This window comes from Malus domestica, chromosome 09, assembly GCF_042453785.1.
Source record: "Malus domestica chromosome 09, GDT2T_hap1".
Lineage (NCBI taxonomy): Eukaryota > Viridiplantae > Streptophyta > Magnoliopsida > Rosales > Rosaceae > Malus > Malus domestica.
The window spans coordinates 6,865,879-6,892,902 of record NC_091669.1 but is presented as its reverse complement, the minus strand read 5'-3'; the positions used below and the strand labels follow the sequence as shown (position 1 = coordinate 6,892,902).

Genomic DNA, 27,024 nt, shown 5'->3' with positions numbered 1-27,024 from the left:
ACTACGAGGCATCATACGAGGCATTCCCCTACCAGTAGCAGTCTATCTTCCACTTGTGTAATATTTGTAATGATCTTTCCTTTTGTGATCTTGACTTCGAATGTGTTTTGCGCACTCTAGATATTTCCCTAAACTTTGTTTGTAACTCCCTTTGATTTCAGATGTTTAATTGTGCGTGTTTCTCCTAATCATTTCTCTTGTATTTCAATAAATGGCTTCGTCACCTCAGGTGTTGGCCAACACGTACCTATCCTGATATTCGGGGAATATCGGAGTCGGGGCGTGTCAGATAAGCACTATTTGTGTACTCTTATCCCTAGCAGCAAACCTTGACTGGCATTTGCAACAATTCGATGTCAAAAATGCTTTCCTGCATGGAGATTTAGAAGAAGTTTATATGGAGCTTCCCCCAGGATGCAAGCTAGATCCCAATCAGACCAACAACTTTTGTAAACTAAAAAAGTAGTTGTATGGTTTAAATCAATCACCGAGAGCTTGGTTTGGGAGATTTACCAAATCGATGAATTTTTTTGGATACAAGCAAAGCAACTCAGATCATACTCTTTTCTTAAAGCATAATAAAGGTAAAATCACTGCTCTTATTGTATATATGGATGACATGGTGGTTACAGGAAATGATCCAGAAGAGAAGGCAACACTGCAAAAGTATCTATCAAGTGAATTTGAGATGAAAGATCTCGGTGCCTTAAAGCATTTCTTGGGCATTGAGGTGGCCCGCTCACAACAAGGAGTATTTTTATCACAACGGAAATATGTTCTTGATATTTTCCCGGAAATTGAGATGCTAGCATGCAAACCAGCAGATAACCCAAATGAGTTGAATCACAAACTTGGTGAATATCCTGATCAAATACCTACCACCAAAGAGAGATATCAACAAATTGTTGGTAAGCTAATATATCTTGCACATACTAGACCAGATATAGCATATGAAGTCAGCATGGTAAGCTAGTTTATGCATGCACCAAGTGAAACACACATGGATGTTGTAAACCGTATCTTGAGGTATTTAAAGTCAGCTCCTAGGAAAGGATTAATATTTTCAAAACATGATCATCTAGACATTAAAGGCTACACTGATACTGATTGGGCTAGTGATGTAACTAACAGACGATCAACATCAGGATACTTTGTTATTGTTGGAGGAAATCTAGTCTCTTGACGTAGTAAGAAACAAAGGGTTGTTGCTAGATCAAGTGCTGAAGCAGAATATCGGAGCTTGGCACATGGAGTATGTGAACTGCTTTGGGTGAAGAATTTACTAAGAGATTTGGGATTTAGGCCCAAGCATGCTATGCGTCTACATTGTGACAACAAGGCTGCAATTGACATTGTTCACAATCCAGTTCAACATGATCGAACCAAACATGTGGAGGTGGATAGACATTTTATTAAAGAAAAATTGAGGCAAGACTTATTGAAGTTCCATTCGTTAAATCTGAAGATTAATTAGCAGACATGCTCACCAAAGCAGTCACAAGTTCAGTATTTCACAACTCACTAAGCAAGTTGGGCATTCATGACATCTATGCACCAACTTGAGGGAGAGTGTCAACAATAGCTGCTAGACATTATTGGTATAGACAATACACTTGTAATTATTCCTCTAGCTAGCCATCATTACTTTACTTTATAGCTAGCCATCATTACTTTGCTTTACTTTTCTCCTTATTTTCCTCTTCGGTGTTTTCCTCATGTAATCATCATTTGGTTTGTCCACTTGTTAGGACTAGTTGTGTAGTTTTTGGCCCTCTATAAGAAAGGACTTCCCTCTTGTAAACAAATAATAATGAAGTGTATTACAATTGTTGAGAAATTCTAATTATGATATTATTACTAACTCAATAGATGTCAGCGGACAAACTCTGCAGAGGAATATGATCGATCTATGCACGGAATCATCGAGCTTTTTAACGCAGAAATTCAATCTGTGTAGTTAACCAATTTCGATGACAAATCTTACTAACACAAAAAATTATGTCGAACCCGAATATGGATTCTTAGCTTTACTTAGGTCACAAGTTATGTAATTATTGTATAATAAGGAGCAAAGATCGATTTACTCTCGTTACCAACAATAAAAAAAACATTCCAATTGGGAAAACATAAACGCAAGTGCAAATAGATTCCTTCAAATGAATAAACCTAAGGTTTCAGGTCCGTTGAAAGCGAACCCCTTCATAGGCTTCATTACCAGTCCGTTTTCGATGTAATTGATTTCCACAATCGCTGTTTAACATTCCAGATAAGAAAACGACATCTATTTGGTTGGTCGGAATGCGAGAGTGGAACTAGTAATTGCATTCATCTCCTTGTCTATTCAAGAATGGAACGGTTTTGAGGATTCCATTCCAGCGTTTTGTAGAACAGTGGAATGCTTTACATTTATAATCTGTGTTTGGTGATAATCATGGTGGTTTGAATGCTTAGTTTGGTGAAGCTGTGTGCTTTTGTTTTGGATTCGTACACGATCTACTTTTGTGATTTTGTTACGTTGCAACTGTATGAGTTTGAGTGTGATAAAGCGCGTACAAAAATCACTTCCCTATCTAAATCTCCGTATATTAAACCTATCATTAACCATAAATCGCTTATATAATTGAAATCCACATAATCGAATCCCTAAACCCATAAAAAGAAAGAAAGAAAGAAAAAACACTCATTCTAAGTTGATTTCATGATAAGTTGATCAAGAACTCGATCGAGGATTAATCTGAGAAAAAGAAAGAAAAGAATAGACGATGAAACCAAGTCACACTGCCAAGAGGTCACACTCAAACTTTTCTGACCAGAAACATTAGATACATGCTTTTATAATTACAGCGATAAGTGTTAAATATAAAAAAGGAAAAAACTGAGACGTGAAAAAAGAGTAAAAAACTAGAGTACCAACCGTCCTTTAATTATCTACCTTCTACTATACTGGTGGTTATTTCAGATATAGCTTCTAGCTTACTAGAAGAAGAAGCTGTGCTGGATTTGCCTCTCCTTGTGAGAAACCCTGGTTGTTTAGGAGATGGAGAGGTTGCAGTTTCATTGTCAAGCAGGGTGATAACGTTTGACATGGCAGGCCGATCGTTTGCATCTTCTTGTACGCATAAGAGGCCGACATTGACACACTGGATAAACTGGTTTTTGTTGCAACCTTCGTCCAAAGTCTTGTCCATTAAATCCAGCACCTTGTTTTCTGTCCAGAGTCTCCATGCCTAGGAAAATGGTAAAATTCAAGACTGATGCAAGTGTAAATTGGGGTTAAAAATGGATATGAAATATTCGACGCACTTGCTGTCTTACATAATTTATGAGGCTGAAAGTTTGTTCGGATTGGTAAAAGCCTGTGTTCTTTTTTCCGCTGATTATCTCAAGAAGAACCACGCCAAAGCTAAAGACATCTGATTTCACTGAGAAAGTTCCGTCCAATGCATACTCCGGAGCCATGTAACCACTATATCAAAAGAAAAAACTTTGTAACTTATGCAGGCACAAAAGCACTTTCACCTAAAAGGGTCAAGAATATGAAATCATAGACACAAAACTTAGTAACTCACTAAGTTCCAACTACAGTGTTTGTGTTTGCCTGAGTTTCCTTGCCTCCAACAATCCTCGCTAAACCGAAGTCAGATATTTTGGGGTTCATCTCCTCATCTAGGAGAATGTTGCTCGTTTTCAAATCTCTATGAATGATCCTCAATCTAGAATCTTGATGAAGATAAAGAAGCCCTCGAGCGATTCCCAAAATGATGCTAAAACGCATCTCCCAGTTGAGAACCATGCTTTTTGCATGATCTTGCAGAATTTCCATTTTCCATATAGAGAAAAATTTAGTAGCTATCGTAGTTAAGTCAATCAAGAAACCATATATCATGCGGTGACAGATAATGAAAAGAGGAGTAGGAACGAACCGAATATAAAGGAGTCTAAACTTTTGTTAGGCATGTACTCATAGAGTAAGATCTTTTCTTCTCCTTTCATGCAATATCCCTTAAGTCTAACAAGGTTTCGGTGTTGAAGTTTGGCAATCAGCACCACCTCATTTCTAAATTCTTGTAAGCCTTGTCCTGAAACCCTTGATAGCCTTTTCACTGCGATTTCTTGGCCTCCAAGAAACATTCCCTGCAACAAAATCCCATGCATATAAATTTACAACTAACCACAACAGATAAACACTAATGACAAACAAGTGTTGCTATATAAGGTGATTCGAGTGCAAAGGAATGGTAAACAACTGTTCGATCACCTTGTAAACAGGCCCGTATCCCCCTTGTCCAAGCTTGTTTTCATTTGAGAAATTGTCTGTAGCGTCTAGTATAGTTTGCATATCAAAAAAAGGTACATCTATACCTTCCTCTTCCTTGAACTCGCTTGTGTCTATCAACTCCTTGACTCGTCTTTCACTATCAAATTGTCCTCGTCTTATTTGATCTAATACAGAGAATTGAAGAGATTTATTCTCATCAACTATGAACAACTCTGCAAATTTTTCATGACAATAACGCATATAGAAAAGCAGTTACCTTGTTTGTTGGTCATATTTCTTCTCCATGTATAAATGGAAATGACGATGCACGCCAGAAAAATCACACTTAAAAGCACCGCTACAATCATCAGAGACAATGGCAATTTTCTTCTCGTATGGTCTTGAAGATCAAGAAGGAAAAGAAAATATTATTGTCATATAATCATTTTTATTGCATTGTACAATCTAAAACGATTCTGCAGCACTGGTATCAACATAAAAATTTGATTTGCAAGAGGGCACATGGATGACAAATTTTATGCCTTACTTGATATTCTCACCTTGAGTACATCTTAATTCCAAGTCATTCCATCGAAAATTGGTTTTGCACAGGCATCTTTTCTTTCCATCTCGTGCAGGATTGCAAATTGAATGTGCCCAATCCCTGCAGTCTGCAGATGTTGTGCAGGTTGGTTCCATTGGTAGCTCCCAACCCATCTCCACTACATTAGGACCTCCGGATGACAGTACAGAACTAAACATACCCAGGTAAGCATTACACAAACTGATTACTTTAAATGGAAATGATGGATTGATCTGCCGATTAGCCTCTCTGTTTTTACGATCACATTCTTCTACATTTTTGGGTTGGAAGCCTTGGATGAAAAATCTCTGTGTACTTGGGTTTATGCTAACAACTCGAAAGGTCTTACTCAGTCCCACAAAGTTAACCTGATCAGTGACGTTGCACTTGAAACGGGAGTACATGGGGTCACCGCAATCCAGTCTTGTGCTCAGGGGATAAGGGATGATGGTTGTGCCGCAAGGCTTACAGTCTCTTACAGTTGATTCTGCACAAGGAGTAATTAATTGACTGTCATAACGAGCTAAGAAATTATCACTACCTCATTTATGTCCACGCATAATCTCATGCTTTTGCAATTATGTTCAAAAATTGTAGCCCCACGTTTAATCAAATATAAATAGAATCGTGCCAATTGAAACGATATATGCATGTAAGGAATAGCGTGAAACAACAGAAAGCATAAAGACAAAGCTCATGTAACTGAAGTTCTTTCTGAGTTCTACTTTTTCGCTGGAAAATGGTTTGATCATCTAATCACAAAGTAAAGTAGTTATGCCATCCACACATTCATTTGTTTGTTTCGGGAAGCTTCAGAAGAAGAATACCTAAATCAGACAACGCAACACGAACAGAGAGGTCCTGGCCCGCATCAGTATACTCTTCCTCAAGATTATTTAGATCTCCCCCCCATATTCTGCACGAAGTAGGCGCATCCATTCGTTGACTATAGTTTTCTGATTTAGCATATGAATAAGCCTTGCACTGGCAGCTATTTAAGCACCGGTTCCTGCATTCTGTTTCACTGTCAACGTTGAGTTCTGAATCTGGGTTTCCCACTTTCATCTTCTTCAAGCTCAAGAAGGTTACATTCTTGTTGTCGCCACATAATGCGGGCTCTCTTGTGCATCCACCTGAAAAGTCCCCAGAATTCCACCGTTGTGGAGACTGGGGATTGAAACCTGGCAAACATTTGCACAGAAACGGAATATTATTATCATTGCAGCTGCCAAAGTTGCCGCAAGCATTAAACACACTGCAGTTATCTCTTGGCGCCGACCAATACAAATTCCACTGCTTTGTGGAACCAATCCACGTCCAAAACTGTATCTCGCCAGTAATATTAATCACCAACCTTGTATGAATTCCACTGCTTTTATAAGAAGAGTTTCGAGCAGCATATTTCTTGCTGAAATTTGATAAGAAGTAAGTAACCTCAGGAAGCATTTGATCAAAGCTGTAAAATGTATCAGTTGCCCGTTCTCCACCTTTCCAATATAGAATCGGTTCTAATTTTGATTTTGACTTTGAGATGACATACTGGTTCTCTCCAACTGGATCTTGTTTGAAGATGAATTTCCCGCTTGCCGGGTCACCTTCGCCTCTCCATGAAGTCAACTCCAAGCTTTTATTCATTACCATCCCAGGAATGAATGTATGAGTTGGATTTTGAAAACTCTGCCACAGAGTATTCACTGCCAACTTATCATCGGCACTGCTTAGAACAAGGTTCCCGGAGTCCATGAGAGTCACAGTCTGCGTTAAAGACTTGGATGTTTCAGCCGTCGTTGACCAGTAACTCTTTCCAGTAATATCCAACACATGGAGGTTACCATCTTGGAGTGCAAGAATTCCAGTACTGGTGGAATTGAGAACTGGGGATTCTCTGTTGGCAACCCATACCACTGTCCTCGGACTCAGTTGGTGATACCATATGCCAACATATCTTTGAGTTCCTGTAGGTGAAGGGCTAAAGAATCCGAGTTCAAATCTTCCTCCAGATGAAACAAGAGTCCCTGATTCAACACCGTCGGTAATTGGAGTGTCGTATGTTATTGTATCTGTAGCATAGCGAACGCAAACTGAGTGCGATGAGCACAACAAGACTGCTACTGCATATGAAACGAACATGGAAAACATCATTAATTAAGGAGAGGCCACTGCTACCAAAAGATTGGCAACTTAATTAACATATATCGTAGAGAACGTTGATCCTGTGGCAATCATTCAATGCTGGATGATTGAACAGTAGTTGGCCCAACGTGAAAGGTCAAGGTCGTCGAGTTCTGTAGATTTTTCAACTTTTCTTTGTTTCCACTAATGTCGATATGGCTATGGCCTACATGTATAGAGACTGAGCTCAATGATTGAAAAGTGGCAAATGCACGGTCACGGTCGTCGAATTGTTGTATATCATCTCTTCTTTGTGTCCACAACTTTATTTCTCGCCTTCCCTCTTATTTTGTGAATGGCTTTTTTTTTTATTCCTGTTATACAAGAATAGTGAATAACAAGAATGCATATACATTATCCAGCGTCCATAGTCCAAGCTAATTTAGCCAAAAATTTCGATGTTACCGATGCATGCAATTTGAAAGAAAAATAAATAAGAATTTAATTTGGGTCTTCATCTACTTTGGGGAGCATATGGCAATTATGCAGGGCGAAGCAGTTTAATTTTGTGCTTTATAAGGAAGTAAAATAAGCAAGATTAAGGAGTAATGACTAATGAGGAGCAAACTATTAGGAAATCGCTGTGGCGGCCGGCGAGTGAGTATCTCCACCTCCGATGCTCTGCCATTTGCACCACCTCACTCCGAGGCTGTCGTTGAGAAGCGAACCGTGAGCACGAGGATGACGATCCTGTCAGCACGGGCGGAGCCACCCACAAGGCTAAGGTGGGTTGTAGGCTTGTAGCTTAGGGAGATTTTTTTGTAAGTGTAGTGCTGTTTACACATCCATTTTTATTTTTTATACATCCTTCTCAGTTTTCGGCATTCGATGAAATAAATTATAAGATTAATGGTAAAAAATTAATAAGGGTGTGTGAATAGCACTATCTTTTTTTTAACTCATGCTTTAATGGCTTATGTTAATGCATGTAGCCTACATAGCCCACTCAATTCCAAAACAGGTTAGTATTTCATGCATATTCAGTAGAGGATAGGTAATAAATAGAACCTTTTATTAAAAATAATAAATTAGTTCTATCTACCCCCTCTATCCTATTCCTTGAAGAAAAAAGACTATTTACCCTATGCGATTTAGCCTCTATACTTCTTTCTCAAAAAAAAAACAAAAACAAAACAACTGTTCGATTACCTTGTAAACAGGCCCGTATCCCCCTTGTCCAAGCTTGTTTGCATTTGAGAAATTATCTGTAGCGTCTAGTATAGTTTGCAGATCAAAAAATGGTACATCTATACCTTCCTCTTCCTTGAACTCGCTTGTGTCTATCAACTCCTTGACTCTCCTTTCACTATGAAATTGTCTTCGTCTTATTTGATCTAATACAAGGAATAGAAGAGATTTATTCTCTTCAACTATGAACAACTCTGCAGATCTTTCATGGCAATAACGCTTATAGAAAAGCAGTTACCTCGTTTGTTGTTCATATTTCTTCGCCATATATAAATGGAAATGGCGATGCACGCCAGAAAAATCACACTTAAAAGTACCGCTACAATTATCAGAGACAATGGCAATTTGCTTCTTGTATGGTCTTCTTTTGATGACCCTTGAAGATTACCTTCTGCAAGAAAGAAAAGAAAATACTTTTTATTGTCATATCATCATTTTTACAATCTAAAACGATTTTGCAGCACTCGTATCAACATAAAAATTTGATTTTGTTGGAACCCCCAGTCCCACATCGGACAGAGGGAGAAGAGAAGAGTGCTTTAAATAGAAATACCCCTCTCTAACTAACATCGAGGGTTTTTGTGATAAAACCCCACACCTGAGGATTGTGCAGGTGGTTAAGTGGGGATAGTATCGGTGTTGTTAGAGTGGGCCATCGGCCCGTCGACCTGAAAATTTCCACATGGTTGTTGGAGCAATATTAGAAAATATGAAAAATAACAATATAATTCCAATGATAATAATCATAAAGAAAATCACAACATCAATTATATATGAGATTAATATAAACAACTAGAGAGAAAGTTAGAATAACTGACAAACTTGGAGATTGAGGCTTGCATAAATACAATGTCCTAAAGATAGAATTTCACCTCTACTCTTGTGCTTGTAGTTCGGTAGGCGTCCATCTCCCAGGATTCAACAATCTATAATCCGAAGTCAAAGCACTTCAATCTTCGGACTCTAGCGAACTTTATATATTCCGTATTCTCAAGACACGACTCAGAATTTGACACACGAATCATTTGAGAAACAAAGTGGGGAAACCCTATTTCTCAAGAGTAAAAATTAACCCTAATTTTCTATATATTAATGATGATGGTTTCATGAGTTTATATAGAACCCAAGCACTTCTTGCTAAAGTGATGTAACTTTTCATTTATAAGTATACATCATTTAACAAGGGAATGCACCTAAATAACATAACCTTTCTAAAAAAAAAATATGGTTAACACTATTTTTCATTCAATTATTAAAATTATATATTACAATATTTCATATTATAATATATAATTTCCAACAATGTATCAGAGCCAGGAGGCGGGCCCGTACTGCCACGTGATTGGGTGGGTCCCCGTTGGCCCCGCGTGATTGTCCACGTAAGCCAAAGATGCCACGTGTTTGGGTGGGTCCCCAACCCCCAGTCCCACATCCTTCAGAGGGAGAAGAGAAGAGTGCTTTAAATAGAAATACCCCTCTCTAACTAACATCGAGGCCTTTTGTGATAAAACCCCACACCTGAGGATTGTGCAGGTGGTTAAGGCCCCGTTTGGGATTGAGGTGATTTTAAAAAAAGCCACTGTGAAAAAAAGCTGAGGGTCATTTTTGTGTTTGGTAAACTGAAAAAAAATGGCTTATTTTGGAAGCTGCTGTGAGAATAAGCTGAAAATCAAAGGAAAAGCTGAAGCTGCTATTTGCTGCTTTGAAAAAAAGCCAGTTTTTTCAAAGCACATGGAGCTACAGTGCTCCTTTAATGAAAAGACACACTATCATCCTGCTTTTTTTTCCAAAAGCACTTTCACAAAAAAGTTTACCAAACACTCTACTAGCTTTATTTCACAGCCGCTTATTCTTACAGCAGCTTTTTTTCAAAGCACAGCAATACCAAACCAGCCCTAAGTGGGGACAGTATCGGTGTTGTTAGAGTGGGCCTTCGGCCCGTCGACCTGAAAATTTCCACAGATTTGTAAGAGGGAACATGCATGACCGAAATTTTACACCTGACATGAGCTACATTTTCGGTATGGAAGCCTTGGATGAAAAATCTCCGGGTACTTGAGTTTATGCTAATAACTCTAAACAAGGCGTCATTCAGTCCCACAAAGCTAACCTGACCTGTGAAGTAGTTGCACTTGAAACGGAAGTACAAAGGGTCACCGCAACCCAGTCTTGTGCTCAGGGGATAAGGGATGATGGTTGTGCCGCAAGGCTTACAGTCTCTCACAGTTGATTCTGCACGAGGTGTAATTAATTGACTGTCATAAGGAGCTAAGAAATTATCACTACCTCATTTATGTTCACATCGAATAATCTCATGCTTTTGCAATTATGTTCACAAAGGTTTAACCCCGCTTTTAATCAAAGGTAAATAGAATCATGCTAATTGAAACTATATGCATGTAAGGAATAGCGTGAAACAACAGAAAGCATAAAGATAAAACTCTTGTAACTGAAGTTCTTTGTCAGTTCTACTTTTTCGCTGGAAAATGGTTTGTGTTGGAAGCTAACCAGCTCCTGGAGTCGGGGAGTCGAAGGCAGCAAGATACTCCCGAGCAAAAGGATGTCATCTGCATCGAAGAAGAAGAAAGAAAATGAAGGGTTCTAGTCTCCAACGGCTAGTTTTGTTTTTAAATGTTTGTGTAAGTGTGTGAGTGACAAGTGTACACTCCAGATTAAATCATTTAACCCCAAAATGAAGGGTTAGGATGTAATCTGGAGTAGTAAGGCTTAATGGTTGTTAAAGCCTCTTGTCAATCACCTTTTGTAGAAAGTATGGGTGATGGAAATGCACCATACTCTTGTGTAAAAATCACTCTACTTATTCAATTAAGTCTGCTGCATTATTTGCACAGCAAAAACCAATCTCCAAGTTCCTTCCTTTCAATTTTCTCTACTATCCTACCCAAGAAACCGATTCAAACACTCAATCAAAACACAAAACAAACAAACTTTATCAGTTTGATCATCTAATTCACAAAAGAAAAATAATAATAATAATAATAATAAATTTAAAAAAAAAAGAAAAATTCTGCCATCCACATATTCATTTAATAGTTTCCGAAAACTTCAGAGGAAGAATACCTAAATCAGACAACGCAACACGAACATAGAGGTCTTGGCCCGTATTGGTGTACTCTTCTTCAAGATTATTTAGATCTCCCACGTTCCATATTCTGCACAATGAAGTAGGCGCATGCGCCTCCATTCGATGACTATTGGTTTCAGATATAGTATGTGAATAAGCCATGCACCGGCAGCTATTTAAGCACACGTTCCTGCATTCTGTTTCATTGTCAACGTTGATTTCTGAATCTGGGTTTCCCACTTTCATCTTCTTCAAGCTCAAGAAGGTATCATTCTTGTTGTCGCCACGTAATAGGGACTTTCTTGTGCATCCACCTGAAAAGTCTCCAGAATTCCACTGCTGTAGATACTGGGGTTTGAAACCTGGCAAACATTTGCACAGAAACGGCATATTATTATCATTGCAGCTGCCAAAGTTGCCGCAAGCATTAAACACACTGCAGTTATCTCTTGGCGCCGACCAATACAAATTCCACTGCTTTGTGTAATCAATCCATGTCAGAAACTGTATCTCTCCAGTAATACTAATCACCAACCTTGTATAATTGTATTCTGATCGTGGAGGAATTTCTATGTTTTTAATAGTGGAGTTTTTACTCGGAGAACTGAAAATCTTGGGGTAATTTCTAACAACACATTTATTGCTGAAATTTGATAGTAAGTAAGTAACCGCAGGAAGCATTTGATCAAAGCTGTCAAATGTATCAGTTGCCCGTTCTCCGCCTTTCCAGTACGGAATCGATTCTGATTTTGAGATGACATACTGGTTCTCTCCAACTGATATTCCCCGAATACCAAGATAAACACGTGTTAGCCGACACCCGAGGGTGACGAAAGTCATTAATTGATACAAAAGCTGAAAATAAGAAATAAATAAGGGTTAGAAATTTGAAATACAATGAACTAATAATTTAGGAACGTGTTCAGAGCATACAACTAAACCTAATCACTAAAAAGATTTAGATAAAATTTAATGAATAAAGAAGTGGGTCCTACATCGAGATGATCCGAAGATACTGCTGCGGAAGTGCCTTCACGCCAGGATTAGGTGCCTTGATTCTGAGTCCTGAATGGGGGCACAAAACAAAGGTGAGTGGACCAAGTTCGTATATATATAATAATAATAAAACAGTTATCAACATACTAACCTCCCAAGTTTATATAAATGAAAACTACTAGCATAATAAGTGATGGATTTAAATCAAAATCCTAGCATGCCAAAATATCTCAAAAGTCACATCGCGGAAACGCATCGTGGAAATCAAAACAGTAAACGCATCGTAAATCGTCTTGTAAACGCAGTGTGCTGCTAGAAAGATCACTGAATAAATAAACTCCCGGCCCAATGCCTGCTCCGTGGTCTCTGCGCCCGTAGCCAGAGATTACCAACTCCTGGCCCAATACCTGCTCCATGTCCCTCAGCCCGTAGCTAGGGATTATTTCTCCCGGCCTAAATGCCAACACCAGTTCCTCGCCCCAGGTGGCATAGTGTCTACTAGGTACGCACAAATAGTTACGTCTCTCTTAAATAACCACTTCATAGCATAGGTTACCGATCATCGTCTACACTATAAAGAGGGGTTCAAAAATATGTTCTAGCATCCTATCGTCATCTATCAGATAGTCTACTAGTTCATGGTTTTTATAAAAAATATGATATATATTAAAATATAGCTCAAAATAGGCTAACAATTAATTCCTCACCAAAACACGAGACAATAATCAATATCTTAAATCATCAGGCTTCACATAAATCAAATCATAAATTCGTAGGCATGCTAATCATTTATGCAATTACTATAAAATCATGTAATTTTAGAAATGGTCCACTCACAGTACTTAGTTGCCAAAAGCTGCGCCACTAGCGAAGACGGAAACGTCACAATAATTGCCCCTAAGCACATAAAGAGTCCAATAAATAAAACAATATAATAGCAATTGAAATTGGGAAAACGGACATTGGAAACGGATTCAGAATGTCGAATTACCCTAAGAAGGGTCCCGGACGAAAACCCGAAAAGTCAACCCTAAAGTCAATGTTGACCGGAGGTCAACGGTCAAATTAGGTCTAACGGATTTTAGGCTTGAATCCGGATTAGGGTTTAGAGTTTAAATAAAATAGGGGATTTGGGATTGGATGGGGTTTTAAAGGATTTTAGGAACATAGGGTTTTGGGTTAAAAGGGTATTAGGGTGAGAATTGGGGTTTGGGCTTTAGCCCAAACACACACATACTACAAACACACACACATATGCACGACATGCATGTGCATGGATAAACACACACACACACACACACACATGCCTAACCATACACACACACACACACGGCACCAAGGCCCTAAGGCCTCACTAAAAAAAACAGGGCTTTAAGCCCATTTAAATGGAACTGGCCCAAGGCCTTTTTAAATAAGGCCCGAGGCCTTTCTTTGGGTTTTAAAACCAATTAACAAAACTTAAAAAAAACTAAAGGGGCTAGGGTTTTGGGCTTAAGACAACACGGGCCTAAGGCCCGAGGGGAGGAAATGGGAAAGGCCGGATGGCCTGGTGCCGAGGAAAAAGAAGGCCAGAGCTACTACAGCTCCGGTCACCTGAAAACGGGGGTTTCAAGCTCCGATCTAAGTACAAACATGAAGAACAAAGAGAGAGGAAGAGGTTTCTACCTTCCAAAGACTGTGACTCGGTCAGAGGTGACCGGAAAAAGCTTCCAAAGTCCACGGTTCGCCGGAAAACGGGTGTGCTCACCCATAACGATTCCGAAGCAAAACCTACGTAAAAATGGAAGGTTAAAGCTTCTAAATCATAACCAAGCATTATGCTAGGTACGAGAATGAGGGATTCGAGACTTACCGCAACGGAAAAGAAGAAAAGGTTCGCCGGAGTTTTGCTCCGTGTCGTCAAACTCGTAAGGCAGGGGTCCCTGGTTCGTGGCGAGTCTCTCCTGATGATGCTAAGGTCCAAGTGAGTCCAGGGGGAGAGAGAGAGATGCGAGCGGTTGAGGGAGAGGGATACGGGAGAGTTGAGAGAGCTACGGGAGGGAGAGACGAAAAAGAATAAGAAAGAGATCAGAAAACATAAAAATAAAACAAGGTGGGCCCCACGTGCTCACTAATTAAGGCTTTAAAACAATTTTTAAAAATGAAATGGGGTTGGGGTGTTTCATATTCACTGCCAACTGATCATCGCCACCGCTTAGGACAAGGTTCCCGAAATCCATGAGCGTCACAGTCTGCGTCAGAGACTTGGATGTTTCAACCTCCGTTGACCAGTACCTCTTTCCAACAGCATCCAACACATGGAGGTTCCCATCTTGGAGTGCAAGGAATCTGGTACCATTGGAATTGAGGACTGGTTTTTCTCTGTTGGCAACCCATACCACTGTCCTCGGACTCAGTTGGTGATACCATATGCCAACATATCTTTGAGTCCCCTTAGGTGGAGGGCTAAAGAATCCGAGTTCAAATCTTCCACCAGATGAAACAAGAGTTTCTGATTCAACACCGTCGTTAATTGGAGTGTCGTGTGTTATTGTATCTCTAGCACAGCAAAATGGGTGAGATGAGCACAACAAGACTGCTACTGCATATGAAACGAAGATGGAAAACAGCATGCGTTTCGTAAACCATGCAACGACGCAATTTGATCTTGTTAACCTCCCTCTGAGAAACATCATTAAGGAGAGGCTACTGCTACCAGCAGATTGGCAACTTCATTAACATATATCGTCGAGAATAAAGAATTTACACAGCGGCCAGAGCAGAAAATGTTGATCTTGTAGCAATCACTCAATGCTGGAATAATGAATTTACATAGTGGCCAGAGCAGAAAATGTTGATCTTGTAGCAATCACTCAATGCTGGATGATTGAAGAGTAGTAGGCCCAACGTGAAAGGTCAAGGTCGTCGAGTTTTAGTACATTTCATCTTTTCTTTGTTTCCACTCAATGTTGATATGGAGACTGAGCTCAATGATTGAAAAGTGGCCAACAGGTCAACGTCTTCTAATTTTTGTATTTCATCTGTTCTTTGTGTCCACAACTTTACTTCTCTCTTTCCCTCTTAATTTGTAAATACCTAAATTTTATTCAGTTATACAAACATGGTGATAATGCGACATCGAACTCAAGACCTCGAACAAAAAATAAAAATGTATTGACCACTTGAACATTCAAGCTCAAATTGTTTACGTCACAATGTGCATACATTATCCAACGTCCAAAGTCCAAACTTTATCCAAAATTCTCAATTTTACCCATGCATGCAATTTGAAAGATAAATAAATAAATTAGGATTGAATTTGGGTCTTCATCTTCTTTGGGGAGCATAAGGCAGCTATCCAGGCCGAAACAGTTTAATTTTGTGCTTTACAAGGAAGTAAAAGAAGCAAGATTAAGGAGCAATGACTAATGAGGAGCATACTATTCGGAAATCGAGAATGATGTGGCGGCCGGCGAATGAGTAACTCCACCTCCGGTGCTCGGCCATTTGCACCACCTCACTCTGACGCCGTCTTGAGAAGCGAACCTTGACGAGGATGACGATCTGATTGGCCGGAGCCCCATTGTCGATGGCTGTTATTCCTTCTGAAGAATAAATTTCCTTCCAATTCTCAGTACACCTTGAGGGGTAAAGGTGGAATTTTAAAAAAAATTGGCGGCAACGAAAGTTCTATTGGGATGGGCTTCGGCAGTGTAGGTTCGAACCCAACTGTTGGCCACTTTAACCTTTGGGCTTTGGATTTGGCCCAACGTTTTTGTATTAGTGAAGTCGCTTGTTTAGCCCAACACAACACTTTCTTTTAGGGGTGTGATATCCACACACCCCTTTTTACTTCTCTCACACCTTTTTTACCTTCGGCCGTAGGATTGAATGAATTAAAGAAGATCAACGGACATAAATTAATAAGGGGTGTGTGAGAAGTAAAAAAGGGTGTGTGGATAGCACACCCCTTCTTTTATTTCATCTTCCCACATTAACCTTTAGGATTTTTGCATGTTTATTTTTGTTGTCTTAGGCGCCTCTCCACTTGCCATTGAGCTCGAATTGGGCTTGACAAAATTTTCGGAATCCTTTTTCTCGTCGTCCCCAGCTCTCTTTTCATTTGTATGTTTCAGATATATTGTAACCATGGGTCAGCTAACCCCGCAAGCTCATAAATCTTTCTTTGAAGAGTTGGGTGCCGTCTTTTGTAGATTGCGAAGTAACCTAAATGTGACAGATGTGTAAGTCACCCAAAGCTAAAAAAGGTATTTCGCACACACGTAACTGCATGTGAAGAGGTTAGTTGTAATAATTCTAATTTTTTTTTATAAATATCTATGTCATTTCTACACTATTTCTTACATCTTCCAATAATCTAAATTTAAATTTTTCAATATTTTTCAAATGGCAACATCATCAGCCAAAGGATAAGAAATCCAGATGCTTATTCATTCAGTGACAAGTGACACTCAAAATATGTCCAAAAATCTTATTTTAATATGATAATTTAATTTCCATTAACTAACAAAAATTAACAAACAAACTTAAAAATAATAAATTATTGAGAAGGTTAAAAAATAATTTCCTTCAATTGGAGATGATATATAAATATGGCATAATATTGTTTATTAAAAAAATAATTTTTTACAAAACTATAATCTAAACTGACTAAAACATAACCGCTTCGATTGAAGATGACATATATTTCCCTATATCTTCTATCTTCCTTACTTTTCCTAATTTGACGACGGAATTAACTCGGCTGCTGAATTTCAGCAGCCAAGTCTTGTTCTTTGACGACTGGCTATTGGCGGTTTCTATGTTGAGCGCGTCGGCTTGATGATTCTTATCTATTATAATATTTTTAATAAAAAAAGTAGGATAGGAATTGGGGGCCATGATTCGGAGCCGCGAAACGCAAGGCTGAAAATCGCGCTGGTCCGGATTCGGGACCCACAGTACACGTAATAAATAATCAAATCTTGCGGGTGCAGACCCACGTGGTCCGATGGCTCAAATTCCGCCACGTAAGCGAATAGAATCTCATTACATTGAAATACGCCACCTGGACGCCATGTCAGCCAGATTTTCGAAAATATCCTTGCGAGTCTGCACCAACCAAAGGTGGGAAAAGACCGAAGGCCCCCCCCGCATGCATATACAGACCACACAAAGCTTTTGTTCCCCCACGAGCCGACACCTGGCGCCGCGGAGCACCACAGCCTCCGCCTTTGGTCCTCCTCCCTTTGAAACCTTTGGACTATTTTGAAATTCTGCAGCGTTTTGTACTTTGAAATGACCTCCGTGCCCTTTATCTACTTTTGTGGTATTCATCACTTTCTTTTCTATTTTTTTTAAAGAAATTGGTGAGAGATTTGACTGAATTTTATTTTATGACAAGTTCTTCTTTAATTAAAGAAATTAACCTTCTTCGATTTTCTCGTCCGATCAAGTAAATTTTAGATACATGCAATCATCTAAAAAAAATACGCATTCAATGTATTTAAAGCTTCTTAAGCAAAAGTAATTCAAACTATCTATTATATTTATAGTTTGGCCTATAATTTTTTTATCATTTAATTAGCTGTACGATTGCATGACATAACTTAAGACGAGAAGTTTATCTAGTAGGCAATGACAACCTCAACCACAGGTCCACAACCTCGTATAAAGCTTAAAGCTTAAAAATAAATGTTAAATACGTGCAATCATCTGTAAACGAGGTAAGAATTTTGCATTAAGCTAATTCTTGAAATTAAATTATTTGAGTAGTTGATGTGTCAAAAACATGTTCCAAGAATGGTAAAATCGTAATTGAAATAAAAAGCAGGGTTGATGCTATTATTGTGGGCAAGTGGCCCTTTCCCTTCTTTTCCCTTCCATCTTACCCATCCCGAACTTGCAGAAGAGAGAGAATAAGATTTTCCGAGAAACGCACAGAGAAATTGCGAGAAAAGAAAATTCCCAAAAACTGAAGGTGGACTCTGCGTCCTTTGCAATCAAGAGAAAGATGAAGAATTGCGAGCTCTGCCGGCTTCCCGCGAGAATCTTCTGCGAATCGGACCAGGCGATTCTGTGCTGGGACTGCGACGCCAAGGTTCACGGCGCCAATTTCCTGGTGTCTCGCCACTCCCGGAGCCTCCTCTGCCACGGCTGCCAGTCTCCCACGCCGTGGAAGGCCTCCGGCGAAAAGCTCGGCCACACTTTTTCGGTGTGCGAGAGCTGCGTTCTCCCAGACGGAGGCAGAGACGACGACGACGAGAGCCAGGGCGGCAATGATGAGGAATTCGATTCGGATAACGATGAGATTGACGACGACGATGACGACGACGACGATGAGGATGTTGATTTCGATGAGGACGGGGATAATCAGGTGGTGCCGTTGTCTTCGACGGCGACGCCGCCTCCGCCGACTTCAAGCGCATCGAGCAGCGAGCAGTCTGCGACTGCTTTCAACAATGGTGATGGAGGTGATTCCAAAACCGCCACCGCCGTTACGTTGAAGCGATTCAGAGAAACCGCGTCGGATCTTCGCTCCCAGGTACGTTATTCTCTGTTTCCGTTGATTTCAGAATCGTCTTTCATTTTTCAACGGCTAAGAATCCTTCGTTTATATCACAGATCGCCGATCTCGACCGCTCATGTCCTCACCAGAGGTGTGGCTCCGCTAAGGCTGCTCGAGCGGGTCCGTCGGAACGCAACGGCGGAGCCACTTCGGTTGACTCATCGAGACCTCAAAAAGACCGGAGAATCGACCTAAACCGGCCGGCTTCTCCGTCCTAGCCCGTTATTGAGCCCCCGAGGAGTTTTCGCCGGCTAGGCAATCCGTAACCTTTAATGAAGGATCTGAAGCCGTCGATCTTGACCGTAGCCGTCGTAGCCGTCGGATATGAGGTAGCTTATGATGGATAATTCTTTTTAATTACCTAACAACAGTTTGAACTCAACTGATCCTTATTAGAGCACTAGTTAAATTTGTATTAGTCAGACAATTTGTTTAATATTCTCCTTGTTTATGTCGTGCCATTATTTTATAAAAACACTACTTTGTAATTTGTAGGAGAGGTTGATTTTTTTTTCTTTTTTTTTCTTGTATTAAAATGGAATTTTGGGTTTGTTTTTATTATTTTTACTTTTTATCCCTCCGTTAATATGAATTATCAATCAAGTTAAATCTTTATTTCTTGATGATTTAAAGAGTAAATTGTAACAATTATCCCTTAACTTTAATCAAATTAGAGCAATGGTTACTTAATTAAAAATTCATTATCATTGGTCCCTCAACTTATCATATGTAGCTATAGTCATTTTCATCAATTTTATCAAAATTTTGTCAAAATAAGTTAGGTTGGAATAACCATTTATATAATTAGAGATCAATCAACTTATAAAAGTGTAATTATGGTCTTTTTTGTCAATTACGTCAAAATTTTTGTCAAAACGAGTTATGTTGGACTGATCATTGCTACAATTGGGTTAAAGTTAAGGATCATTTCTCTAGTTGAATTAAAGTTGATGAACCAATTGTAATGGATTTTTAGTTGAGGAATCATAGCTGCACGTTTTGATAAAGTTGAGGGACCAATGGTAATGGATTTTTAGTTGATGGACTATTGCTCAAATTGAGTTAAAGTTAAAGTACCATAGTTACAATTTACTCTAATTTAAATTAACATGTCATAATATTTCAAAGTCAAATTTGTTAATGTAATTTGATAAGGATGTGATATTCACACCATTTTTTACTTCTCGCTCTTTTAATTTTCGACCGTTGGATCGGATGAATTTAAGAATGTCAAGGGATAGAAATTAATAAAGGGAGTGGAAGAAATAACAAGGAATGTGTGGAACACACCCCAATTTGATACTCAAGTAGAATATGTTACCTGTTTTGCTTTGATTAGTCACGCGAGTGACACGTCTCTTGTACCTTAAATTTTGGTAAGCTTATTATATGATTTGATGAGAAAGTTTTAACCAAACGCACTTACTAGATCCCCTCCGGACCAAAAAAATATGAGTCTAAAGATCAAATGATCTGAATCGTTGAAATTTGATCCAACGGTTACAAATAGAAAGCTTTTCTAAAAGTTATAATAATTGTAACCGTTGGATTAAATTTCAACGATCCAAATCATTTGATCTTTAAATTCAGATTTTTTGTATGTGAAGAAGGTATGGATTCTACAATAAGTAGCCAAAATATTTAGATGCCTTTTTAAAAAAAAGAAAAACTAATTAAAATGTTTTGAAAACTTTAAATTTTAACTATAAGGAAAAAATTAATAGTAAAATAAATAGTATGAAAATTAATTTTTTGATATAAAAATGTAATTTTTCTTTAAAATAAAAAATATATAAACTTTTCGTTAAAATTTCATTTAAAAAATCAGTTGATTTTGCAGCAGTTTATTTTTCTAGAGATCAGGAAAAGAATATATAGGTTTTTTAAAGTAAATTAGTCGATGATTTCGTCGTAATAATTTATCTCTTCAAAACTAAAAATGATTCATATAAATATTTCAGCATTTTCTGAGCATTACTGTCTGTTCAGAAGACTCAAAAATCGAATTCAAGTCCGTTTTATATACGGGTTAGAATTTTCATCCCAACCGCCACGCGAGGTGGTTGATTTAGATGCGGTATTGGGAAGGAATAGATTTGACTTTTGAGTGTGGTGGAGGTGAAAAGACCGAGTCCTCGTGGAGGAGTGCAGATGATGGATGGAGGTGACGTGCATCGGGATGGCCTGCCTGCCTCTGTCTTTAGAATTATGGCAGTTGTCAGAAAACCCTAGTCTCATCCGGATTAAGTTGCGAGAATTCTAGAAAGGAGGTGGATTTGCCCTCCCATTTCCATACTATTTTCATCTCTTTTTGTTTTGTGTAATCATGATTAAGTTACGTCAATATTTTATATTTTTATTACTTTTTATATTTATTATTTTTATAAAAAAATCAGTATAAAATATTAACGTGGCTTAACCGTGACCACATAAACAGAAGGAGAATGAAAAAGTATGGAAATGGGAGGGCAGACAATTCACATCCTTCTATAAATCCTTACATTCCAATAGTTTATTATAAATCTTACGATCATAAATTATTTTAAATTTATTTATTTAAAATTAAATATAAATAATAACTAATGAAAATTAACCGTATAATGTATGTTGAACGATCATGATACGAGAATTCCTAAGATCCTTACAAAAAAAAATCCGAAGAGAATCCTCATCTCATACATATCAACTCATTAGATAGGGACCTTTCTGAAGGTGTGCATAATGCGTTTGTCCTTTGAACACACAATGTTGTGAACCAGCGATGTGCCATGACCTTCACGAGTCACAACACAATAAGGAGCGGGCACCAACTCGTAGTGATCTCCTGGATTTAATCGCTCCTGCACGTGTGAGAGAATTCCGATCGTTGATATATTGTGGGTATTTAAACTGTACTAATGATCAGTTTTTTTTTTTTTTTTAACTGTTCACGTGTCGTGGGGTGTCTATCATATCAACTTCAAAGTCTAACCATTCTTGTGTCGTGAGTATCTTATCAACAACAGTCAGGTAAATGTTGTACCACTTATGTGTCGTACGTATGATATGCGTCAACGGTCATGAGGTTATAGCTCTTGTTCAAATTCTCAACCTTTGATTAATATCCTAGACGTTTTTACTCACCTGTTTTACATCAAACATAAGACCCGTCTTTACAAAAAACTAAGACATGTCATGTTTCAAATGACACGTTTATCTCACGTGATTTGAAAACTACCTAATAAAATGCTTTAACCTATCGCAGTTTCTCTCCTCTTGATTTTTACAAGCTAGTGGGTTTTGTTAAGTACCTATAATTTGTTCTAATCTTAGTTGTTAACATTGTCCGGTTTGGATATGTTTGTTTATTATTTTCTCTCAACAAATATCTAGCTCAAGACCTTAAACAAAGTTGATTAACGAAGAACATGAAGATTAGTATATTTTCCGTAATCTTTATTAGTTGATTAATTTAAGGTCCATGGCCGGCCGTCACATCAAGTAGGCCAAACGTTTATGCAAGGATTCAATCACTTTACTAAAACCGAGAAATTAATTCTCTATTGTATGATTAATTAATCTGATTTATCATAAAATAATACGAGAAAAATCTCCCAAGTAAACAGGTTGTGGTTGGAGAGGCTCTCATCGGAACACCACAAGATCATCAACCAATCATATTTTTTAATACATTGTTTTGGTTCGTCTTCAAGGGTTGTTAATTATTAAAAAAGGAAATTATAGTAATCGTCATTCAATTAAAATTCTTGTTTGTGGCTCCTTAAGTCATTAAAATGTGCAGTTATAATTCTCGTTGTCAACTCTGTTAGAACTTCGGTCAAAATGAGAGGCTGAATCAAGGGGCAAATATGAAAAACCAAATGAGAAAATTGTAGCAATAGCCCGTCAACTTTAAACCAATTGAAGAAATAGTATCTCAACTCTAACCGAATTAGAGCAATGGTCCCTCAACCTTAATTCAATTTTACCAATGGTTCTTCCAACATAATTTATTTTGACGCAAGTTCTGACGGAGTTGAAGAAAATGACCATATACGTTTTGATGAGTTAAAGAATCAATGTTTATAAATTTTTCATTGAAGAACCATTGCCCCAATTAGGTTAAAATTTAAGAATCATTGATACAATTTTAGAAAGAATAATACCCTCTGCAAATTAGCATAAAGGATCTGTACTCGATCGAGAGGTTTGGTTCTTGTGGTGGATATTTGTTTTATGCTTTTAGGGTTCGAATGGTTATGTGGTGGTGGTGTTTGCAGTTGTACTTATTTCTGAAAATTTCTGAACCACTGGGAAGGAAGGAAGGAAGATATTACTAGTAGCCAAAGCAAAAGTATGGTAGGTGCTTTTATTTATCTTGGGATTCTATTGACCATAACTCGATGAAATATGACACCACGATGGTGACAAAAGAGGGAGTATGTTCCTAGCACTTGGAGTGACAAAGGGGAGGGTTGTTTTCCATCCCATTCTTTGTAAAATGTTATTTAAATTAGAGGATAAGAGATACTAGCTTGGCTTAAACCATTAGGTGTTGGCGCTTTCTAGAGGTGGAATCTTCTTTGTCTTTATTTGACCTGAAACCGATCAATCTAGCCACGAGTAGGTTGAAGAGAGCTCTAACTAGTCTTGGAGGATTGAACCGACGTATGTGATTATCAGTTGTTGGCCGACGAAGATATTTAGTAGGAGAGCCTAATCAGTTGGTTGGTTAGGTCACACTTCAAAGAGCAGGCTTGTGGCCAATGAACGGTTGGATGATATCTAATATTTTGTGTGGGTTTGATTTTTTGAGAGTATCTAACTATCTAACTAGTCAAACAACCCTATTCAAGTTTTTTCTCGATTGATAGATCTCGGGGTTTACATCCATTAACGATTACCAATCAACAAACATGAGTTTGGACAACTGTACACTTCTTGGAAGGCTAGTTAATGGTTCTTATAAACAATATTTCTACTCTAAACTCGACTAAGGAAAGGGACATAAGAAAAATTTGAACCCTTGATGCAGTCGGTTGACAAGGACAATCCTATCCACCAAAACAATCGATCACTTGCAGATAAACTTTCTCAATTAGAATAAAAATAAATTTCTTAACCAATAATATCTAAAAAATGACTGTCTCAAGGTTTACGGTGAAATGTTTGTATCCTTTCCCACCTAGAACGATGGAGGTTCATCTAAATTTTCACTTGGTTTTCTGGCCACAAAAATTGGTAAAGGGGATATTTTTGAGAGAATCAATAAACCAGCTGCAGACAATAGAGTTTGGATCCTCGTTGGATCCTCTTTGTAAGGGTTCTTGAGATCTATAAATTGTGTATGTTCATCGTACATTCTACGGTCATAAATCATTTTAAATATTTTTATTTAAAAATAAATATAAATATTACTTGATAAAAACTGATCGCACAATGTATAATAAACGGATATTATTCACGAATCTCGAAGAACGTCACCAAAAGAATCCGAAGAGTATCTTGGCAGAAAGTAATCTGTTTCAGCGCCCTTTCTAATAGTAGGCTAGTTTTGAGATAGAATATTTGCATTATGTTTACCCTTTTTAGCTTCCCGACATAAACTGAATAGTGCCATCTTTTTATACAAACCACATAGTTGGTTTCCAAAATTAAATGAGTGTCGCCTTTCCGCCAAATTACTATAATATACACGTTTATCTTATACACTGATTTAAAGATATATCCTCGACTTCTTGTAGGTGGATATAATAGTACAGGTTTACAAAACTTATAGAACACCTGTACTCCGAATAACTTCCAATAAGTGATTTTTTATTAGAAGCGCATCGAAATTTTTAATAAAAATGCAAGTGCTTCTTTTTAACTTAAAAAACGTTTTTTATGGTTTGAAAGCATTTTTAGTTATTTAAAAAAATTACCTTCTTACGCGTTGTATGTTGGGTGAATGATTGAGAGGATCATATACTTCTATGCCAGCCAAAATATTTTTACTAGTACTAATCCGAGGATTATTCTATCTTGATTTCAAATAAAAAGCTGCTTCTCCACTTACATTTGAAACTACTTTGTCTGCAAACGAAAGGGACAACGTACAAAAAACAAGTTCTTAATTCTATCTTCAATTCTCTGCAAATCGGAAGAGACGCCTCACAGCGATTTATTCTTGAGAATTTTAATGAAAAACTCTTGGTACTATTTATTTTAACGAAAAATCATATTTTTAGAGCAAGTTCACCGGTGTATTTGACCCGATGGACAGGTGACAAACATGAGGCAATAGCCTTAGCAATCGGCTCCAGCCCATGCGAGCAATGGGGCTCGAGGGAGGCCCAATGGACAGGCCAAGTGCGAATCCACAGCCTGAGGCCCAAGTGATGAATGGCTGACGTTACGGTGATGTCAGCCATAATATAAAATTAATAAAAATATAAAATATTAATAAAAATGTAAAAAATTAATTATTTTTTTTAAAAATAATTAATTTTTTTAAAAAAGTAAAAAATTAATAAAAAAATCATAAAAAAAAAAAGAATTTAATTTTCTATAAATATGTTATCATTATCTTCCAACTTCCACCATAATTTTATATTTTCTCAAATATTTTGGGTTGTAATTTCTTATTTAATGACACGTGGCACAACGAGACCGATTAAAAATCATATCCGAAATTTACAAATAAAATTATTTTGTTTTATTTTATAAAATAAAAAATACTAATATTTTATTGCCTATTGTCATGGCTATTCAATATAGGGGTGGAGATGCAAAAGGCAATTAATGTTCATTGGAGGCTATTCAATAGTGACTTGCCCTAGGGGCCTTTGCAATGGTAGAGTTGCTCTTACACTAAAAAATTCATCCTGGTACTATTCAATTTACTCTTTATTTAGTCTTTATCGTTAAAACTTAAAGTTTCTAAATCATTTTCATTAGTTTTTCTTATATTCTTCTGTAAAATATCCATTATTTGTTTAATGCATGAAACCAGGAGGTGCTCGTCATGCATTATGCAAAAAAGCACGGTGAGGAAAAGCACTTATGCCTAGAAGTCAAATTACAGTTTTGTGGCTGTGATGGTAGCGTTAGGGTTTATAAAGTGCCCTGGTACCCCAGCCACATACAGGACTTTTGAACCATGGCCATTGAACTTGGTTTTACTGTCAAATTTGTCAAATTTTCAATCAAATAGAGGGTTATTTCGTCCGCTTAAGCGAGAAGGAAACTAAAACAAAAGGGCAAAAGACTGTTTACTACCCTCATGTTTCGTGGTTTTCAACATTTAGTACATCAATTTTTTTTCATCCCAGAGTCATACCTAAAGTGTAAATTTTGAGACAGTCTCATACATCCGTTAGTCAAACTGTTAAGTTTCCAGTTAAGTGATGACGTGGCGCCCATGTGGACAATGACTGGGCACCACGTGGGTCCACGTGGATTTTTTCTTTTAGGGGTTCAAAAAAACATTTTCCCGCCCAAAAATTTTTCCCACACCCATGTACCTACATTTTTTCACGCCAAAAGTTTTTGAAAAAAAAATCATCTGCTTTTTTTTTTGTTTTTCTTCTTCTTCCTCGGGGGGACGAACTGGGTATCAGGGAAAGGAAGGGTGTCGGTGGGTAGGGGTGGAGGGGATGGAGGAGTGGAGCCGTGGAGGGGGTGGAGGGTGGGGAAGACGAAGGGGAATTGGGAGGGTGGGATTTGGGGAAGACGAAGGGGTGGGTGATGGGAGGGTGGGATTTGGGAAAAACGTTGAATAGCACTAGCCTTATCGTTGTTCTTAGCATCTAGTTTCCATATCCAAAATCCAGAATTCCAAATTAGAAGACAGAGGGTAGTAACAGTCTTTTGCCCTTAAAAAAAATTAAAAATTACAAAAAAAAAAAAAAAAAACCCCTTCATCTTCCCCAAAAAGCAACCTTCTCAGAAGAATTAGGCCCCCTCTTCTTCCCGAATCCAACAACTTCAAATCCAATCAAAATTACAATCAGAGCCATCCAAATTATCAACCATTTTGTTCCCAAATCCAAAGAACCCTAATTCACAAAACCCAATTCCATATTCAAATCAAACACGCAAAACTCACAAAATCCAAAAAAATGAAGCAGAAACAACCCACTAAGAACGGGATCGTGTTCACCAGCTTCTCCATCAACGACGTCTCTGTGGTCTTGTCCAGAGTCTCTACCACGGCGACCCAGACAAGCCGGTTC

General features: G+C 38.0%; 4 protein-coding genes across 4 annotated transcripts; 2 read left to right on the top strand and 2 right to left on the bottom strand.

Annotated features, from left to right (window-relative positions):
• The first annotated feature begins 619 nt into the window (after positions 1-619).
• On the top strand, positions 620-1,957 carry LOC139198546 (uncharacterized mitochondrial protein AtMg00810-like). The gene is made up of 2 exons (XM_070827437.1): positions 620-964; positions 1,877-1,957. The coding sequence occupies exons 1-2, from the start codon at positions 620-622 to the stop codon at positions 1,955-1,957; spliced, it is 426 nt and encodes a 141-aa protein (XP_070683538.1).
• An 844-nt stretch (positions 1,958-2,801) lies between these two features.
• Positions 2,802-7,231, bottom strand: LOC103429072 (G-type lectin S-receptor-like serine/threonine-protein kinase At4g03230). The gene is made up of 8 exons (XM_029107957.2): positions 5,669-7,231; positions 4,819-5,328; positions 4,536-4,658; positions 4,259-4,443; positions 3,924-4,134; positions 3,570-3,807; positions 3,316-3,466; positions 2,802-3,227 (listed from the first exon to the last, which is right to left on the bottom strand). The coding sequence occupies exons 1-8, from the start codon at positions 6,981-6,983 to the stop codon at positions 2,925-2,927; spliced, it is 3,036 nt and encodes a 1,011-aa protein (XP_028963790.2). The 5' UTR covers positions 6,984-7,231; the 3' UTR covers positions 2,802-2,924.
• Positions 7,232-7,583: 352 nt separating this feature from the next.
• LOC114827099 (G-type lectin S-receptor-like serine/threonine-protein kinase At4g03230) lies at positions 7,584-12,053 on the bottom strand. The gene is made up of 4 exons (XM_029108730.2): positions 11,283-12,053; positions 10,202-10,433; positions 8,163-8,403; positions 7,584-7,703 (listed from the first exon to the last, which is right to left on the bottom strand). The coding sequence occupies exons 1-4, from the start codon at positions 11,965-11,967 to the stop codon at positions 7,584-7,586; spliced, it is 1,278 nt and encodes a 425-aa protein (XP_028964563.2). The 5' UTR covers positions 11,968-12,053.
• Positions 12,054-18,173: 6,120 nt separating this feature from the next.
• Positions 18,174-19,346, top strand: LOC103411260 (zinc finger protein CONSTANS-LIKE 2-like). The gene is given in 2 exon segments (NM_001328781.1): positions 18,174-18,805; positions 18,886-19,346. Coding segments are annotated over 2 exon segments (693 nt in total). The 5' UTR covers positions 18,174-18,274; the 3' UTR covers positions 19,048-19,346.
• Positions 19,347-27,024: the final 7,678 nt, after the last annotated feature.

What these genes read in the sequence shown, in the direction of transcription:
- LOC139198546 (XM_070827437.1), top strand. Translation starts at nt 620, where the DNA reads ATGGTGGTTACAGGAAATGATCCAGAAGAGAAGGCAACACTGCAAAAG. An exon ending in TAGCATATGAAGTCAGCATG is followed by an intron (nt 965 to 1,876) that starts GTAAGCTAGTTT and finishes AATAGATGTCAG; the next exon opens with CGGACAAACTCTGCAGAGGA.
- LOC103429072 (XM_029107957.2), bottom strand. Translation starts at nt 6,983, where the DNA reads ATGATGTTTTCCATGTTCGTTTCATATGCAGTAGCAGTCTTGTTGTGC. An exon ending in GATACGGGCCTGTTTACAAG is followed by an intron (nt 4,135 to 4,258) that starts GTGATCGAACAG and finishes ATTTTGTTGCAG; the next exon opens with GGAATGTTTCTTGGAGGCCA. An exon ending in AACACTGTAGTTGGAACTTA is followed by an intron (nt 3,467 to 3,569) that starts GTGAGTTACTAA and finishes CTTTTGATATAG; the next exon opens with TGGTTACATGGCTCCGGAGT.
- LOC114827099 (XM_029108730.2), bottom strand. Translation starts at nt 11,967, where the DNA reads ATGCTTCCTGCGGTTACTTACTTACTATCAAATTTCAGCAATAAATGT. An exon ending in GAAAATGTAGCTCATGTCAG is followed by an intron (nt 8,404 to 10,201) that starts GTGTAAAATTTC and finishes TTGCCATGAAAG; the next exon opens with ATCTGCAGAGTTGTTCATAG. An exon ending in GATACGGGCCTGTTTACAAG is followed by an intron (nt 7,704 to 8,162) that starts GTAATCGAACAG and finishes CCGTGCTGACAG; the next exon opens with GATCGTCATCCTCGTGCTCA.